Raw genomic sequence first — 16,065 nt, 5'->3', positions numbered from 1 at the left:
CCCCCTCTTCTCCCCACATAGCATTCTAACTGCTAGATTTCTCTGTGCCCCAGAGTGAGGCAGGGCCCGAAAGGGAGGTTTCCTCAACTAGGGGCCTCGGGTGGGGGGGGGGGTCAGTGGAGCTGGGCTTTAAAAGGAATACTCTTGGACAGTGTGGATCCTGCCTCCTGGACTGACTCAGTTCTGTGGTCACTTAACTCCTCGCGGGGTCCCAGGGGTTGACTGACATGCCACCAGATGCTTCCTTGTCTCCGCTGGGCCCTTTTACCTTGAGACGAGGCAGGCTCACTCTGGGCCTCTTTCCAGGCCGCATACCCTCTTGCTCTCCCTCTTCCTTTCTCTCTGCCAGATGGTGTGGAGTTCTCCGGGCTAGGGGTGACAGCAGCTGGAGTCCCACTGTGTTTGCCCCCACTTGTGTTCCTTGTGTGCTCTGTCCTTCTCTGGCCGCCTTTACAGTGGAAGAAACTGAGAACTGTTTTCATGTCTGTGAACTTAACTAACTGCCCTTGAAGATGTGTGCAGCAGGTGAACAGCTCCTGTTCTGTAGCTTCTGGCTGCGGACATCTCAGTGTGAGCAGCAGCAGGGGGTTCTGTGCTGGCCCCTCAGAACGTCCGAGTGTTCACGTATTCCAACCCCCAGCAGTGTGCATGTGCAGGAAGTGAGGCATAGGGGGCAGGGCCCCGGGGTCCATGTGTCTCTGTCAGAGGCACAGATCTCCTCACACACCATGTGTCAAAGTTCAGGTGTTCCCAGGCATCCCTGAAGCCCACCCGTGGACTCCTGGGGTCCACAGACACCACACTGAGGACTCTTGGACTCAGTCATTTGCCCAAGGTTGCTCCTCAAGCACACGGCTGAGCTGTCCTAGAAGCAGGTCTCCTAGGCCCAGAGTGGTGCCCCCACCTCCCACTCTAGTCCCACACCTGCTTGCCCAGGAACGTGCTGTGTCTGGGCCTCGTGCTCAGTGTGTCCCCCCAAAGAAGGGGCCTGGGAGCCAGTGAGCTAGGCTAGTGCTACCTGGCATCACTTGCAGGCGCCCGTCTGGACCAGGCAGACCATTCCATCCACCCCCTGTGTGTTGGGGGCCACTCGACTTCCAGAAGGCTGGAAAAAGCTGCTGGGAATCAGACCCCAGTGAGCTCTTGGCACTGAAGCCCTTCTGGCCCTGCAGCTGCCACCACCACGGGTCGGGGATGGTAGGTATCCCTGCCTCGTGTTCTCAGTGAAGTTGAGCAGCTTGCTGAGGCCACACTTAGGTGAACTGGGGGGCAACGGCTCAAGAGAAAAGTTGAGGTTCTACTTACTTGCAGAGGGAATCAGGAAGTTGGGAGATGTGGGTTTCCCTCCAGGTCCCCTCATAAGATTTTGGGCAGGTTGTTCTGCGCCCCCATATGTCCCCCTGTCCCATGGCGTCTCACCTGACTGCCTACTTCATGGGGGCATAAGCTGTGAAGGGGACACACTGTTACCTGTGGTGACGCGTAACAGCGACTGAGACCGACTACAAACCTAAGAATGTAAGGCAGCAAGGCAGCATTTTCTCTGCAGTGGAGGCCAGGTGGCAACCGTGCTCTGTGGGAATCAGATTGGCCTTGTCCTCAGACCCACGAAGATGTAAAGCTTGCTCTGGGTGGTCTTGGGACCGAGCCCTTTGACCCCAGGCTGACTTGGGCCTGGGTAACTTACGCTGTTTATTTGGGGGATGAATGAAGCACCTTGACCTCAGATAAGGCTCAGGTGTCCAGGGGCAGCGGGCAGCAGATGGATGGAAGGATGCTGTGCTGGTACAGGGAGAGTGGGAACACTGAGAACTGGCTCGGGAGGACAGGGGGCATAGGGGTGTTGTTTCCGTGAAAGTGGGAGGCGAGTCCCGGACGCTTGTGCTGTTGCCCCAGCCTTGAGGACCCTTCTGAAGTTGGCGGGCGGAGGGGCCTCTGGCTTCAGAAACGGGACTTGGTAACATTTGTGCTTCTTCCTCATCTTCTGTAGAACTGGTTGCATTTGTCACCTTCAAGTTCTGTCTCTCCGGGTGAGGGCAGGTCTGTGCTGCAGGGGGCAGGGGGTGACCAGGAGAGTAGCGGGTGTGGGTCAGGGCTGGGCCGCTCTTGTTGCTGAGGGTGTGGAACTGGGGGAAGGTGCCCGTTTGGGAAGTGATGTGACACAGCCCCAGTCGGGAGGCAGCGGGGCCGGGCCAGACAGAGGCGAACAGAGAAACACGAGACTCGTTGAGCACCTGGTCCCTGAGCGCTCAGCACCATGGGATTCGTTATTTAACCTGCGAAGCAGGAGGGCTTGATCCTATTTACAAGGTTCTAAACTTTCTAAGAATCTGGAGCAGCACAGTTGGGATTTGAACTCAGTTCTTACTCCAACGGGTTCTTACTCCTTTATGCCACAGCTGCCTTGCATGTGGTAGCTGGCACACGGAAAGCCCTCAGCCCCAGAAACGGTGAATGTCTGAGATGAAAGTGGCCACGCTGAATACAGAAATGAGGCCTGAGGGGCGGGCCAGGCAGAAAGTCTGGAAATCACTTAGGGGCAATGATAAACCTTCTTGGGAGGCCAGTCCAGCACCGCTCTGCCCAGGAGACCCTCTTCCACCAGACCATACCCGCCTTTGTTTGAGTGGGGGCCGGATCCCAGAGGGGTGGACATTTGGTCGTCACTGGGCCCAGAGGTGGATGCCCAGGTGCACTGTCACCAAGCCTGCTTTCTCACATACTCCTGTGTTGCACGCACACCTTTCCCTGTGACATTTAATGGACTCTCGTGACCAGCTGCAGTGACTGCACATGCTCCCAGTACGTGGGCGCCCCGTGATTTAACCCGCCACTGGGCACTTTGGCTTCTCTGCCGCAGGCAGGCTTTGGAGGTTCCCAGGACACGTACCGGCCACAGCAATGGAGCCGTTCCGGGCACGGTCACCTGGGGCGCAGGTTGCTGAACACGGGGCCCTGGTCTAAGCCAGGCCTGCCTTCTGAGGCTGGGGTTGTACTAAGTAAGCACACGGGTACCTGCACAGGTGGACCAGGAGCGAGAGGGGCGAGCAGACCCAAGCAGTCTGAGGCCCGAGGGGCCTGGCAGGGGAGAGCGGGAAGGATCTTTGGGAGGGGGGCAGAAAGTGAGTAGGAGGCGCAGGGCTTTGTTGCTCACCGCGGCTACACCAGTCTGGGCTTCCCCCCCCAGGCTGCCTGTGGGCCCTGCCCTCCTGAGAGGGCAAGGGCTGAGTTTGAGCGTGGTGGAGAATTTGCAGTGTTCGCGCTTCAGGGACTTAAACTGCTCGAACTGCTGGGTCCTGGATCCCCAGCTGACAGGAGGGAGAGCGGGTATGGCAGCCCCCGGAGAGTGCGGCTGACCTCACGGTCTGCCACGGAATCAGGGCCCCGGCAAAACAGTGACCAGAACGGGTGCCAGGGGTCCGCCCAGTGCCTCCGTGCTGAGGGCTTGTCTGCCTTGAGGAGGGACTGAAACATCCCTTGGCCTTGCGTCTCAGCGATGGGCCTAGGGTAGAGCCTCACCTCCCACCTGTCGGGGCTTGCTGGTGGCAGACCCCCTTTCTTGCCCTGAGTGCTACCCGGTGCCTCAGGAGGGGGGCAGAGCACCATGCCATGCCTTCATGACAGGCGTGGGCTGGGGCTTCTGTAAATCGTTGATCCTCAGGTCTGGCATCAGCTTCCCAGGCCCCCCTCCAGTAAGCCGGGCTCGCACCTCTGCATCCTCAGACCCTTTGCCAGGGGCATGCTGAGCCCTGTATGCCTGGAAACAAGTCAGGAAGGGTGTTCAAATCGGGTGAAGTTCAAATGACTGCCCTCTCTCCACTTTGGTTCTTCTCTGAGCTGGGAAAGAGGCAGCTCTGTAACCTGAATATGGCAGGGACAGGGCTATGTGACCTCAGGCAAGTCAGTCCTTTGCTGAACCTCAGCTTCCTTGTGACGAAAAGGATAGCTTCCCTCTGCCCTGAGCAGGACCAGCTAACTCCCTGGCACAGCCCTCCAGCCCAGGCCCACCTTCCCACTTCCATCTCCTGGAACTTCTCTCTGCTCCCAGGCAGGGTGGCTTTTGTCACAGCTGCCTGCACCTGTGCTGTTCCCTCAGTTGGGGAGCTCTTGACCCACTTCTCTGCCCTCTTCCCACCTCCCTGTGAAACTCCCTCTGGACCCCGCCATCGCTCCCCCCCAGCTCATACGTCCCTGGGGCTCCCCTTCCCCACCCCAGCACGCCCCCACCTCTCCCCAGACCTCATCCTCTTCCCTCGCAGAGGACTCCAAAAGACCACAATCATGGAGTCAGCAGCACTGGTTTGGGCTGTTCAACCTCTTCTTTTTATATCCGTGGTGTTGCCTCCAAAGTATCCTTAGTCATTCAACAGATTTTTATTATGCGCGGACAACATGCCAGGCATTGCCCTAGATGCAGGTGGTGGCAAAGCCGTGAGTGAGACAGGCACCTCTGGCCCGTAACAGCCTCAGGACCCTCAGCCAGCAGCTCAGTGTTTTTCCCTTTGGCTGAGAAGCATCCACTCCAATGTGCCACACTCCAAATGTTCCCTTCTTAGGTCTTTTCCACTATTTGTTGAATGAAGGCATGCCCGGCAGTTAAAGAAAATTCCAGCAAAATATTGACAAGTGTGATACCTCTCAGGATGCAAAAGGATCTTTCCTTCTCCTGAAGTCATATGGTCAGGAAGACTCTGAAGATAATCAGAGACCCCTGGAGGGCCAGAGAAAGCTAGAGAGAAAGGACTGGGGCCCTGCAACAGCCCTTTCCTCCGCCTCCGCCAGGACTCTCCCCACGACTCCCAGAGGCAGTTCCTGCTGTCCGTGCTCCTTCCCTTCCCATGGCCCCTGTCTTCCCCTCTGTCCACACATCCACTGAGCTACGCGCAGGATCTGGGCCTTGGAGACCCCGCTTAGCACCGACGCGCCCCTGTTGAAAGTGCCGTCTTCTGCGCCCATTGGTGAGCCCAGTGACGGATACTGGTAGGAAGGAGAGGCCTTTCAAACAGATTGAGCTGAAGGAGAGTGAAAGTACCGCCACAATAGGCACGGCTCCTCGTTTGTGCCTTCTCAGGGAAGGACACCCAGGAATGATGGTGTATGATTGTGCAAGTCAGTCCAGGGGCACGCTTGCCCCAGCTGAGCTCTGATGGGCCGGCCTCTCCCTGAGTCAGCCTGTTCCTGGGCCCAGGGCTTGGGCTGTGTACGCAGAGGCCTGGGCCACATCCTGACCCTGCTTCTCCTTCACTGTGAGGCCTCGGCAGGCCTTCCCCTCACCCACTTCTAGGGGCCCACGCAGCGCTAAGAGTTGGGATTCCATACAGGTGGAAGCACTTCCCCGGCCCCGGAGGTGGAGGGCAGGGAGGCGGGAGGGAAGTTCTATGTAGGGACCCTAGTTCCAGAGCCCGAGCGTCCCCAGCCCTGGGACGGCTTCCCTGCTGCTGCTGGTAGGTACCTTCCACGCTTTGCTTTGTCTTCAACAGAGCCCACCTCCCTAAACAAGTAGAAGGAGCCTGGAGCGTGACTTTGGAGTTCATCAGAGGGACGTTCAACTGTCCTTCTGCAGCTCACAAGCTCCGTGACCTCGCATATGTCACTCCTGCTCTCTGAGCCTCAGTTTCTTTGTGCAATGTGGGCAGTTCCTATATCAAAGGTTTTTGGGCAGCTTTTTTCAAGCGATGAAGGCAAAGTCCCCGCACAGTGCCAGGACATGGTCAGGACTCGGGTTCACTGGCATCTCTTCATGTCATCTCCCCCACAAAGACCAGCAGAAGGTGCACTTACTGTGCATAGTGACCCCGACGACCGCTTCTTGCTGCCCTCTTCCCTGGATGTGTAGAGAGCAGGATGTGGCCAAGAAGGTGGGATCCTGGCACCGCCACTGGCCGTGAAACCTGGTTCCTGGCCTGTAAAGTGAGGAGCCGTAGTCAACGCCTGCCAGCTGGTTGCAAGGAGGCCAGGAACAGGACAGGGAATGGCTGAAGCAGAGCCCTGGACGGGGAGGCACTGGTACTCTGTCCCTCCTCTGTCCTCCTGTCCTCCCTTCCTCAGGGACTGAACCCAGTCAGGCTGAGTGTCGACTAGTTACATGTTTCAGATTTCTCCTAGAATTAGAAACTTTTTCAAACCTAAGAAAACTGGGGCACTTGGGTGGCTCAGTCAGTTAAGCATCCAACTCTTGATTTCAGCTCAGGTCCGGTTTGTGAGTTCAAGTCCCGAATCGGGCTCTGTGCTGATAGTGCGGCGTCTGCCTGGAATTCTCTGTCTCCCTCTCTCTGCCCCTCCCCTGCTCACGCGCACGCTCTCTCTCTCCCTCTCTCAAAAATAAACAAACATATAAAAAATAAAATCTAAGAAATCTCTATTAACTGAAATGCTTAGGCCAATGAGCTGTACTGCTTTCTTAGCTCCCTAATTGCTGGCTCGCAACAGGGCCTGGAAGATAGCAGCCCTCGGTATAAACATCAACGTGATAGAAGGTCAAGTAAAAAGTCTCTTTTCCCCCACAGCCCTTCTTGTGAAGATGGTTCCAAAAGGCAGTGGTCCCTTCCTCCCTTTAGTAAAGAGGGTGTGAAACTTCCAGGATGTTTCTTGCCTTTGAGGATTTGTAACACCTCGTAGTCACCACGCAGACTAATCCAAGAGGATGTAGGTGTGGCACGTGCAGGAAATGAGGAGACCCTGCCTGCACCCTGGACATGCTCTGGCAACTACCTGCTTTGGTTTTCCGTCACATCCTTTACTTTGGTTTGGTTTACCTCTGCCTCTTTCTTCTCACTGCCGCATACAGCCCCCTAGTCCTCTTGACAGGTTAATGAAGGCCCTGTCTCCAGCTGGACCCGGTTTTCCCGGTTGTCAGCCTTCAGTTCAGCTTTAATGTTGCCCTAAAAGCGTGTGAAGGGTTATGAGTAAATGCTGGGGATACGGTAGGATTTCAGAAACTCCCTGCAGTGCTGTCATCTCTGAGGTGCCCCGGTCAGTCCAGTGCGTGTCCTCACCAGGTGAGGACTCATCGTCAGGCAGAGTCTGGGCAAGAGGCCACCTCTCTCTGCCTTTCCCGTCAGCACACCGTAGATGTGGGCCCAGAGGGACTGCAGGAACTCAGGGTGGTGACTCCTGACTTTGGGGTGACTCAGGAACTGGCCTCAGACCTGGAGAGAGTGGTACCCTTGTCGCACGGAGCCTTCTACAGGCCCACGCCTCCCTGGTGCCCCTGTGAAGGGGTGTGTTCTGTCTGCAGCCCGAGCAGGAGAGCTTCTGGTCTGGCTTCAGAGCTCTCTCCCCGGGCTCTCTTGAGCCTTGGAAGGGGTCCTCTGCGGGGCAAAGGTTTTTGTCACCATGCACGGGCTCGGGGGGGGGGCTACTGTGCCAACATGCACTGTGGCTCAGGCACAAAGGCGAGACTGCCAGGCGAGGGTCTGCATGCGCTGGCCCGAGTTGCTTAAATAGAAATAGAAAGTCCAGAAAGAGTCCCAGAAACACACAAATTTAGGACACAGCAGAGGTCACTTCAGATTGGTAGAGAAAAGATAGTTCATTCAAGAAATGGACAGCTTGCTGCCTAGGAAAAAAAATAACTGAATCCTGACTCTTGAACTTCACTTAAAAAAAAAATTGTAGATTAAAGATTTAATGGTAAAAATGAAACTAAAATTACAGGAAGAAAATATGCAAGAATTGTTTTTAAAAATCTTGAAGAGGGGAGGTCTTTCTCAGCCTGACAGAACTAAGAGAAGCTCTACGGGATATAGGTACAGACTAATAGATTTCTGCACGAACAAAGCCAACATGAAAGTCAAAAGAGAAGTGACAAACTGGAAAAAACGAATGTCTAACTATTTCCAGATAATAGGTTAATTTCCTTACTTTTATTTATTTATTTTTGAGAGAGAAAAAGCGCCTATCAGGGAGGGGCAGAGAGAGAGAGAGGGGAGAGAGAATCCCAAGCAGGCTCCACACTGTCAGCACAGAGCCCAACGTAGGGCTTGAACCCACGAACCGTGAGATTATGACCTGAGCCCAGGTAGGATGCTTAACCGACTAAGCCATTCAGATGCCCCGATTTCCTTAGTTTTTAATGTATTTCTACAAATCGAGTACAGAAAAGATCAGTACCTCCAGAGATAAACACCCAAAGATATAAAGGGATAATTGCTGGAAAAGGAGCTATGGATGTCCCCCACACATGTGGCCCCAGAGCGTATGGACAAGACAGCTGGGCTGAATCCCAGCTCCATGCTTACCTATGTGTGACCCTGCAAGTTGTTCATGCTCTCTAGGCCCAGCCTCCTGAGCTGTAAAGTGGGGGTAACGATAGTCCCTTTTATTAAATGGGTCACCAAGTCTAAAGCCTGTAGAACATGGAGTGGGGCAGGAATCACAATGTAAATACCTGATAGATAAGGAGCGCCTAGGGTGGCTCGGCTGGCTGGGCATCCAGCCATTTGTTTCAGCTCGGGTCATGATCCCAGCGTCGTGGAATCAAGCCCTACATCGGGCTCCACCCTGAGCAGGGAACCTGCTTAAGATTCTCTTTCTCTCTCTCCCGCTCGCACACGCACACGTGCTCTCTCTCCCTCAAGTAAAAAATAAAAATAAATAAATACTTGACAAAACCCGAAAAGGTGCTGGAGCGTCCCCTGTGAGTGGGATGCTTTTACATTAGGAAGTGTGCAGTGATAAGCCATTTCTCTGCATTTGTTGCTGACAGTGTGACAAATCTAGCACTCGTGTCATTGATGGGAGTATAAATGTGTGTTAGACTTCCAAACACACATATCCTTTGACCAAGCAGTCTCTCTTGATAACTATCCCAGAAATGATGCACATATGGGGGTATTCATGCAGTACTATTTGTAAAAGCTGGAATTGGAAATAGTCATCGTGCGGCAGGGACCTAGTTAAATAATTTATAATATGTCCCTAACCTGTTTGATCATGCGGCTTTTAAAAAAAGAGGCAGGTCTAGGGGCGCCTGGGTGGCGCAGTCGGTTAAGCGTCCGACTTCAGCCAGGTCACGATCTCGCGGTATGTGAGTTCGAGCCCCGCGTCGGGCTCTGTGCTGACAGCTCAGAGCCTGGAGCCTGTTTCCGATTCTGTGTCTCCCTCTCTCTGACCCTCCCCGTTCATGCTCTGTCTCTCTCTGTCCCAAAAATAAATAAACGTTGAAAAAAAAAATTAAAAAAAAAAAAAAAAGAGGCAGGTCTAAATATCCTGATGTGAAGCAATCTCCTGTATACCTGTAAAACGTACCTCCGCTTTATTGCACTTGGAAGATCCTGCATTTTTTACAAACGGAAGAAGGTTTGTGGTAACCCTGCGTCGATCAAGTCTGTCAGCCACTTTTCCAACAGCATTTGCTCACTTGGTGTGTCTGTGTCATATTTTGGCAATTCTTGCAATATTCCACATTTTTTCTTTATTATTATTTTATGGTGATCTGTGATCAGTGAGTGTAACTCACTGAAAGCTCAGATGATGGTTAACATTTTTTTTAGCAGTTCTTTGTAATTAAGGTATGTACGTTTTTTAGACATAATGCTATTGTATACTTAGTAGACAATATAGCATAGTAAACATAACTTTGGTATGCCCTGAGAAACCAAAAAATTCACTTTACTCACTTTATTGCTGTGGTCTGCAACCAAACACATGAGATCTCTGAGGTATGCCTGTATATTAAGTAGTAAGAGTAAGGTGTTGAACAAGATGTACAAGAATTCCGTTTGTGAGAGAAGGAAACTGGCCTCAGAGGGACATCCAGAAAAGTGGTACCAGTTGCCTCTGTGTTGGGGGCGGGGGGCGGGGTGCTATGGCTGAAGGTGGGGCAGAACGCGTGAGTTTTCACGGATCATAATCTGAAAAAACTTACCTGGTGACGCTACTGTGAGGCATAAAGCCTCGTCATAGAGGTTGGGGACAGGGAGCAGCCAGGTCTTAGCCCCACCGCCAGATGTGTGGCCTCGGCAAGTTCCTGACCTCCCCGTCTCCTTTTCTGCATCCTTAACACGAGGATGAAAAGGACCCACCGCACAGGGGCGTGAGTGTGAACTGGTGTGTCCGGGTCACAAGCTCTGGGGCCTGTCATCTAGCAGGCAAGTGCACAGTGAGCGCCAGACCTCCCTCTCCTCCCCGTCAGGGGTCAGGTTCATGGCCCAACTCTGGCACCCCCCCAGCTCCCGGGGCCAGAAGACTTTCTCTGACATCTCTCCGCTTTGACACTCCTCTCCTCCCTGGGTTGAGGCTGGTTCCTTGGCTGACCACCTGACGTGGCTGTCGCAGCCTTCGAGTTAGGAAAGCATGTCTGTGAGGAAGCTTGGGCTGGTCCACCCGCCCTTCACCTCGGATGGTTGTGGAACCCGCCCCCGAGAAGCGTGTGGACACAGACCGGGGCCAGGGCTGTGCCTGGACCTGGACATGCCGGACCCCGCCCCGGGTTCGGCTGTGGCCCGCGTCACTGCCCTGTGCACATTCGGAGCCCTGGCGCTGCCCAGCCCGCCGGGGGGCCGCTCGGGCGGGAGTGGGCCGTCTGGGCAGACTTGTGTGCTGTGCACCTCGGACTCCTGCCTACACAAGACTCTTGCTGCCTGGCCCGGCCTCCCTGGGGAGCTCGGGGGTCTCCGTCCCTCTCAGCGCTCGTGCTAGAGGAGGGGCCACACAAGGCTGCCGTCAGCCACCCGTTCACAAGGGCGCTCACGTGAACCTCTTCTGCTTCCAGGGGCCTAACGTGATGGAAGAGCAAGACCTGCGGGAGATTGGCATCAGTGACCCACAGCACCGGCGGAAGCTGCTCCAGGCGGCACGGTCCCTGCCCAAGGTGACCGCTGACAGCTCGGTGGCCTCGGCCTGTGCCGAGACAGGGCCCTGTCCCCGACGCCACCTGGACCCAGAATAGGGAAGGAGCTTGGCTCCAGGGCATGCAGATCGCCACAGGCTGGCTGTCTCTCATTCCGAGGGACACGGCGGGCGGCACAGAGGCCTGTTTACTTTCTTGCCAAATCCCGGGGCCCGGAGAGTCAGCAGAGACTAAGGACAGTTGGGGACCCGGTACAGGCTGTGGGGGGAGGCTCCAGACCCCTGCCCAGCACAGGAGCTGGTACCCACAGGTTTGGCCTGTCACCTGGAGCCTCTTGGGGTCTTTCCTGACTCACCGGAGACCAGGCCAGCCTGCACCGACCCCTGACGTCAGCCCCTCCCCAGGAAAGGCAGAGAGGTGCTCAGGGCGGCAGGGGAGGCAGTTTTTCCCTGGGGGCGCCAGGGGCTGGTAGGCCCAAGCCTCTCCCCCTCGACTATGGTGGTGCTAAGTCCAGGGTACCCAGAGCTGGGGAAGCATGAACAAGTCCCAGCAGTGGGGCCAGTGCCTACTTCACAGGAACATACCATGTTGTCCCACCAAGTCTGTGACCTTGTCATAGCTCAGTGGGAACCCCCCTGCAAACCTTTCTCCCATCGAGCTGTACCCACTAGGGCCGTCTTCCCCAACCCTGGAATGCTCCGGTGACCCCAGATGGGGGAGCCGGGACCAGAGCAGTGGTACAAAGGGCTGTGTGAAGGGAGGAGACTCTGGTCCTCTGGACTTTTGTCTCATGAGTGCTGAGATGTCAGTCCTACTGCCCCTTCTTGCCCCACAGGTGAAAGCTCTGGGCTATGACGGCAACAGCCCCCCATCAGTGCCCTCCTGGCTGGACTCCCTCGGTCTGCAGGACTACGTCCATTCCTTCCTGTCGAGTGGCTACAGTTCCATTGACACTGTGAAAAACCTCTGGGAACTGGAGCTTGTCAACGTGAGTGCAGCCTCTGCTCAGGCCGGGCCTGACCCCCGAGGGTGCGGCCTGGGGCTGGGAGGAGAGCTGCGGGCGCAGGTGTGGCCTGACCCCTCCTCTCACCCCTGCCCAGGTCCTGAAAGTCCACCTGCTCGGCCATCGCAAGCGCATCATCGCCTCCCTCGCAGACAGACCCTATGAGGAGCCACCCCAGAAGCCCCCGCGGTTTTCCCAGCTGAGAGTGAGTTGGGGAGGGGCGGAAAGGGATCGGTGGGTGTTCTTCATATTGCTAGGAATTAAAGAAAATTCTTGAGAGATTCTTTAGAGACACTCTGATCTCTATAGTAGAGGAATGAACGATCCTTCCCCTCTTGTTGTTGGACCAGTTCTGCCCCTGGGCCCAAGGAGCACAGAGCAGGAGTTGTTGGGCTGGTCATTTATCAATTACATGCCTCCCATCTACATCAGAAGCTTGACGGGGCCTATAATAAAGGGTTCTGTTTAAATATATGTAGAAAGTAAAATGTTAGAAAAAGTAGCAAAGCAAATATCGAAATCCCAGCAGCTGCTGGTGACAGAGCCAGTGGGGCAGGCAGGGGGCAGGAGGAGCCCCCTTTCCAGCAGTCTGACGTGAACCTGAAACAAGGCTTGAAATCCACAGCGGGACCTGTGCCCTCCCCAAGTCTTTGGAAGGAAAATCCCTGCACTAGGGTGGGCTAGAGAACCTATGGTTTTATTTATTTTTTTAATAAATTGTTTTTAATGTTTACTTATTTTGAGAGAGAGAGAGAGAGAGAGAGAGCACAAGCGGAAGAAGGACAGAGAGAGAGGGAGACACAGAATCTGAAGCAGGCTCCAGGCTCTGAGCTGTCAGCACAGAGCCCGATGAACGGCTCGAACTCATGAACAGTGAGATCATGACCTGAGGTGAAGTCAGATACTTAACCGACTGAGCCACCCAGGCGCCCCTGATTTTATTTATTTTTAAATGTTTGTTTACTCTGAAAGAAAGGGCTCGCGGGCACGCCCACGTGAGCACAAGCAGGAGAGGGGCCGAGAGAGAGAATCTCAAGCAGGCTCCACACTCAGAGCAGTGCCTGACAAAGAGCTCGATCCCATGTCCCTAGGATCATGACCTGAGCCAAAACTGAGAGCCACCCAGGTGTCCTGAGAACTTGTGGTTTTAAAATCCTCATGGATGCTTTGTGCTGAAGCCAGATAATCCCTGACTGCAGGTTAGACCCTGAGGGCCCACGCTGAGGTCTGGGACAGGCTCTGTTCCCAGACCTGTGAGACTGAGTCCCTGACGAGCACTGGGCCCCGAGCAGGGCCCTCCAAGCCTCAGCCCATGGACGGCAGCCTCACGGCGTGGGCGTTACACAGGAGATCGGCCTGAGGAACCAATGCACAGCTGACATTCAGTCATGAAGACCTGAGGAGACAGGGCCTCAGAGTGTTGACTGGCAGCCTGTGTATTTTCTCAAAAAGAGCTTTGGATTTGGCCACGGGCCCCAGAGATCTTCAGTGAATTGTGACCGATGATTCCATCTTTGCTGAATATCAAAGTGGCTTCCCAGCCCCGTAACCATCCCTTTCTCCGTGTGGCTTCAGGCCAAGGAGGGCGCAAGTGAACTGGGGGTGCCCCCGGTGGCTGCTTGCCCGCCCTGCTTGTCGCCAGGGCTTCTTGACTCCGGGAAGAATTTGGTTGGTTCGACTGTACCTGGGCTGGGCCCAGAGGCGAGGTTCCCCACCGGCTCCTGGCCCGGTGTGCCATCTGTTTGGTGCCTGCTTGGTGTTGGTCCTTAGCTTAATGCCCTTTCTGACGGGCACACCTGCCCACGCAGGGCCCTAACCAGCCCCAGGACTGGCTGACACCTCCAGTCTAGGGACTGATCTGATGGGTTCCAAGGTTTACCTGGGTTTCTCTCCACTGCAGTGCCAGGACTTGCTCTCCCAGACATCATCCCCGCTGAGCCAGAATGACTCCTGCACTGGCCGCTCCGCTGACCTGCTGCTGCCTCCTGGGGACACGGGCAGGAGGCGGCACGACAGTCTTCATGACCCTGCGGCACCTTCTCGAGCAGAGCGCTTCAGAATCCAGGTGGGGCAGGAGGGGAGCTGTGAACGGGAGTCCCCAGACCCCTCCACTGCCCCCGTGTCCCAGTGTCAGCAGCAGGAGGAGGACCCCGCCTCCTCCCCCTCAGCCCCACCCAGCCTGTGTCTGGCGTCCAGCCCCGAGACTCCTCGGCTATGACCGCCTGGCTGTGGTCAGCTGTCACTGCGAGGGCCTTTCCTGTATCTAATGTGGCCTCAGAAGTTCAGATCCACTGTCTCCTCTTTGACTACAGCCTCTCCCTTCCAGCCCCTCAGGCTACCGGCCCTGTTTCTCCGCCTCTTGGCTGCTTCTTGGCCCCCTCTTGCTTGTCCTGCCTGTACCCCAGAACTGCTTTCTCCCCTCCTCATCTCCACACCCTGCACCCTGCCTGCCCAGCAGAACTGCAGCCTGGGTCAGACCCTGTTCTTCCTGCTACATTTCTGCAGCCCGGTGTCGGGCACAGCTGGGAGACACATGTGGCTGTGCCATCTACTCTCACAGACCCACCAGCCGCTGCTGGGCCCTAGGCCGCCCTGAAGCCCTTGCCCTAGGTTGGCCCCATCCTGCACTCCTCGCTCGAGTCTGACAGGGCGTCGCGTTCAGGGCTCCCGGATGTATTCAGGCCTCACCTGTCCGGCTTCCTGCCTTGCACAGATTCCAGGCTTTGTCTCTTATCCCCCACCTTGGCCTGCTGGTCACAAGATTGACAGGTGTCCCTCATCCCCTCCCACCCCCCCCACCCCCCACCGCTAAGGTGAACTTGAAATTCACTGCTTTTTCCTCTCTCCCTTTTTTTTTTTTAAGGTTTTATGGGGAGAGAGAGAGAGAGAGAGAGAGAGAGAGAACGAGAACACACAGCAGGGAGGGGCAGAGAGAGAGGGAGAGAGGGAGAATCCCAAGCAGGCTCCGTGCTGTCACACAGAGCCCGACATTGGGCTCGATCTCATGAACAGTGAGATCATGACCTGAGCCGAAATCCTGAGTCGGATACTTAACTGCCTGAGCCATCCGGCCGTCCCTGCTTTTTTTCTCTTGCTCATACTTCACTCCAGCACCTGCGGATTTCCTTCACCTTTCACCAGCACAGCCATGACTTTGACGAGATTGGAAAAGCATGTTGTCCAAAAGTTTTAGTTGCTCCATATGAGGAGACTTCTTTCTGCACAGTGCTGGGAATGGAGGTCATAAATGTTTCCTAAATTTCTTCCCGCCTCCCCACTTCTACCAGTGCCCTGCTAGAAGGACCCCGTCACCTAGCACCTGGATTTCAGTGGCCTCCTACCCTCTCCCCCACCCCAGCTTCCACCTCAGGGAACACTACAGAAGGTCTCCCTAGCACTGGATACTTGCCCACCCCAGAATCACGTGGGGTGATCCCTGACTTGGATGTGAGGCTCCCAGGGACCTGGCTCCTGCTCCCCATCCTTCATGCTTTGTGCTTGTTTTCTCCTCTCTGGTTTTAGTCATTTCCCGTCTCCACTTCAGAGCCTTCCTGACTGAGCCTGCTCTCAGGTGGCTCAGGTCCTGCATCTCTGGCGGGGATGGGCCTCACCTTCGCCACAGTGCCTCTGCATGGCTTGTCTGTCCCCTGCCCTCCCCACCTGCTCTTGAACCCCTTGTAGCTGGCTTCTTTGCCCTTGGGTGGGCTGGAGCTCGCAGAGAGCCCATGAGTTCCTCTGGAGTGGGCAAGCAGACCTGTGACCCTGCGTGTTCTACAGGAAGAACACCGCGAGGCCAAGCTGACCCTTCGACCCCCCAGCCTGGCCGCCCCCTATGCCCCTGTGCAGAGTTGGCAACACCAGCCGGAGAAACTCATCTTCGAGTCCTGCGGTTATGAAGCTAATGTGAGTTGCCCCTGCTGCCCATCTCTCCTGGCCGGGACCAGGGCTCCAGTGCTGTTCTGTACGTCTCAGACGCCCCCAGCACCTAGGGAGAAGGGGGGGGCCTCCCAGCTAGGATGGGGGAAGGGAGTTGGGAGAGGAAACCCTTTGGCTTGGTCCCAAATTGGTTGGGTCACCCTGCATGATAACACAGGACTTCCTAAGCCCGGTTACTGCCTGCTCCTTCAGTATCTGGGCTCCATGTTGATCAAAGATCTTCGAGGGACAGAATCCACCCAAGACGCCTGTGCCAAGATGCGGGTAGGTTGTCCGGGGCGTGGGGGTGGGAGGGGGCCGGCTGGGATAGGAGGCATCAATTTGCAGCCACCTG

General features: G+C 55.6%; 1 protein-coding gene across 5 annotated transcripts in view; it reads left to right on the top strand.

The window, feature by feature from the left end:
* The window catches only part of ANKS1A (ankyrin repeat and sterile alpha motif domain containing 1A), a 181,054-nt gene that overhangs the window by 157,035 nt on the left and 7,954 nt on the right, over window positions 1–16,065 (top strand). For all 5 annotated transcript variants that reach the window (XM_047101259.1, XM_047101255.1, XM_047101256.1 and 2 more), the window contains 6 exons: window positions 10,715–10,813; window positions 11,628–11,780; window positions 11,893–12,000; window positions 13,696–13,860; window positions 15,573–15,698; window positions 15,924–15,995. In XM_047101259.1, the coding sequence (XP_046957215.1) occupies window positions 10,715–10,813; window positions 11,628–11,780; window positions 11,893–12,000; window positions 13,696–13,860; window positions 15,573–15,698; window positions 15,924–15,995 (723 nt within the window). The remainder of the gene's footprint in view (window positions 1–10,714; window positions 10,814–11,627; window positions 11,781–11,892; window positions 12,001–13,695; window positions 13,861–15,572; window positions 15,699–15,923; window positions 15,996–16,065) is intronic.

The sequence above is a fragment of the Lynx rufus genome, unplaced genomic scaffold (assembly GCF_022079265.1).
Source record: "Lynx rufus isolate CCGP_SWC_20201006 ecotype Redwood Valley unplaced genomic scaffold, mLynRuf1.p SCAF_6, whole genome shotgun sequence".
Taxonomy (NCBI): domain Eukaryota; kingdom Metazoa; phylum Chordata; class Mammalia; order Carnivora; family Felidae; genus Lynx; species Lynx rufus.
This window is presented reverse-complemented; position numbering and strand designations above follow the sequence as displayed.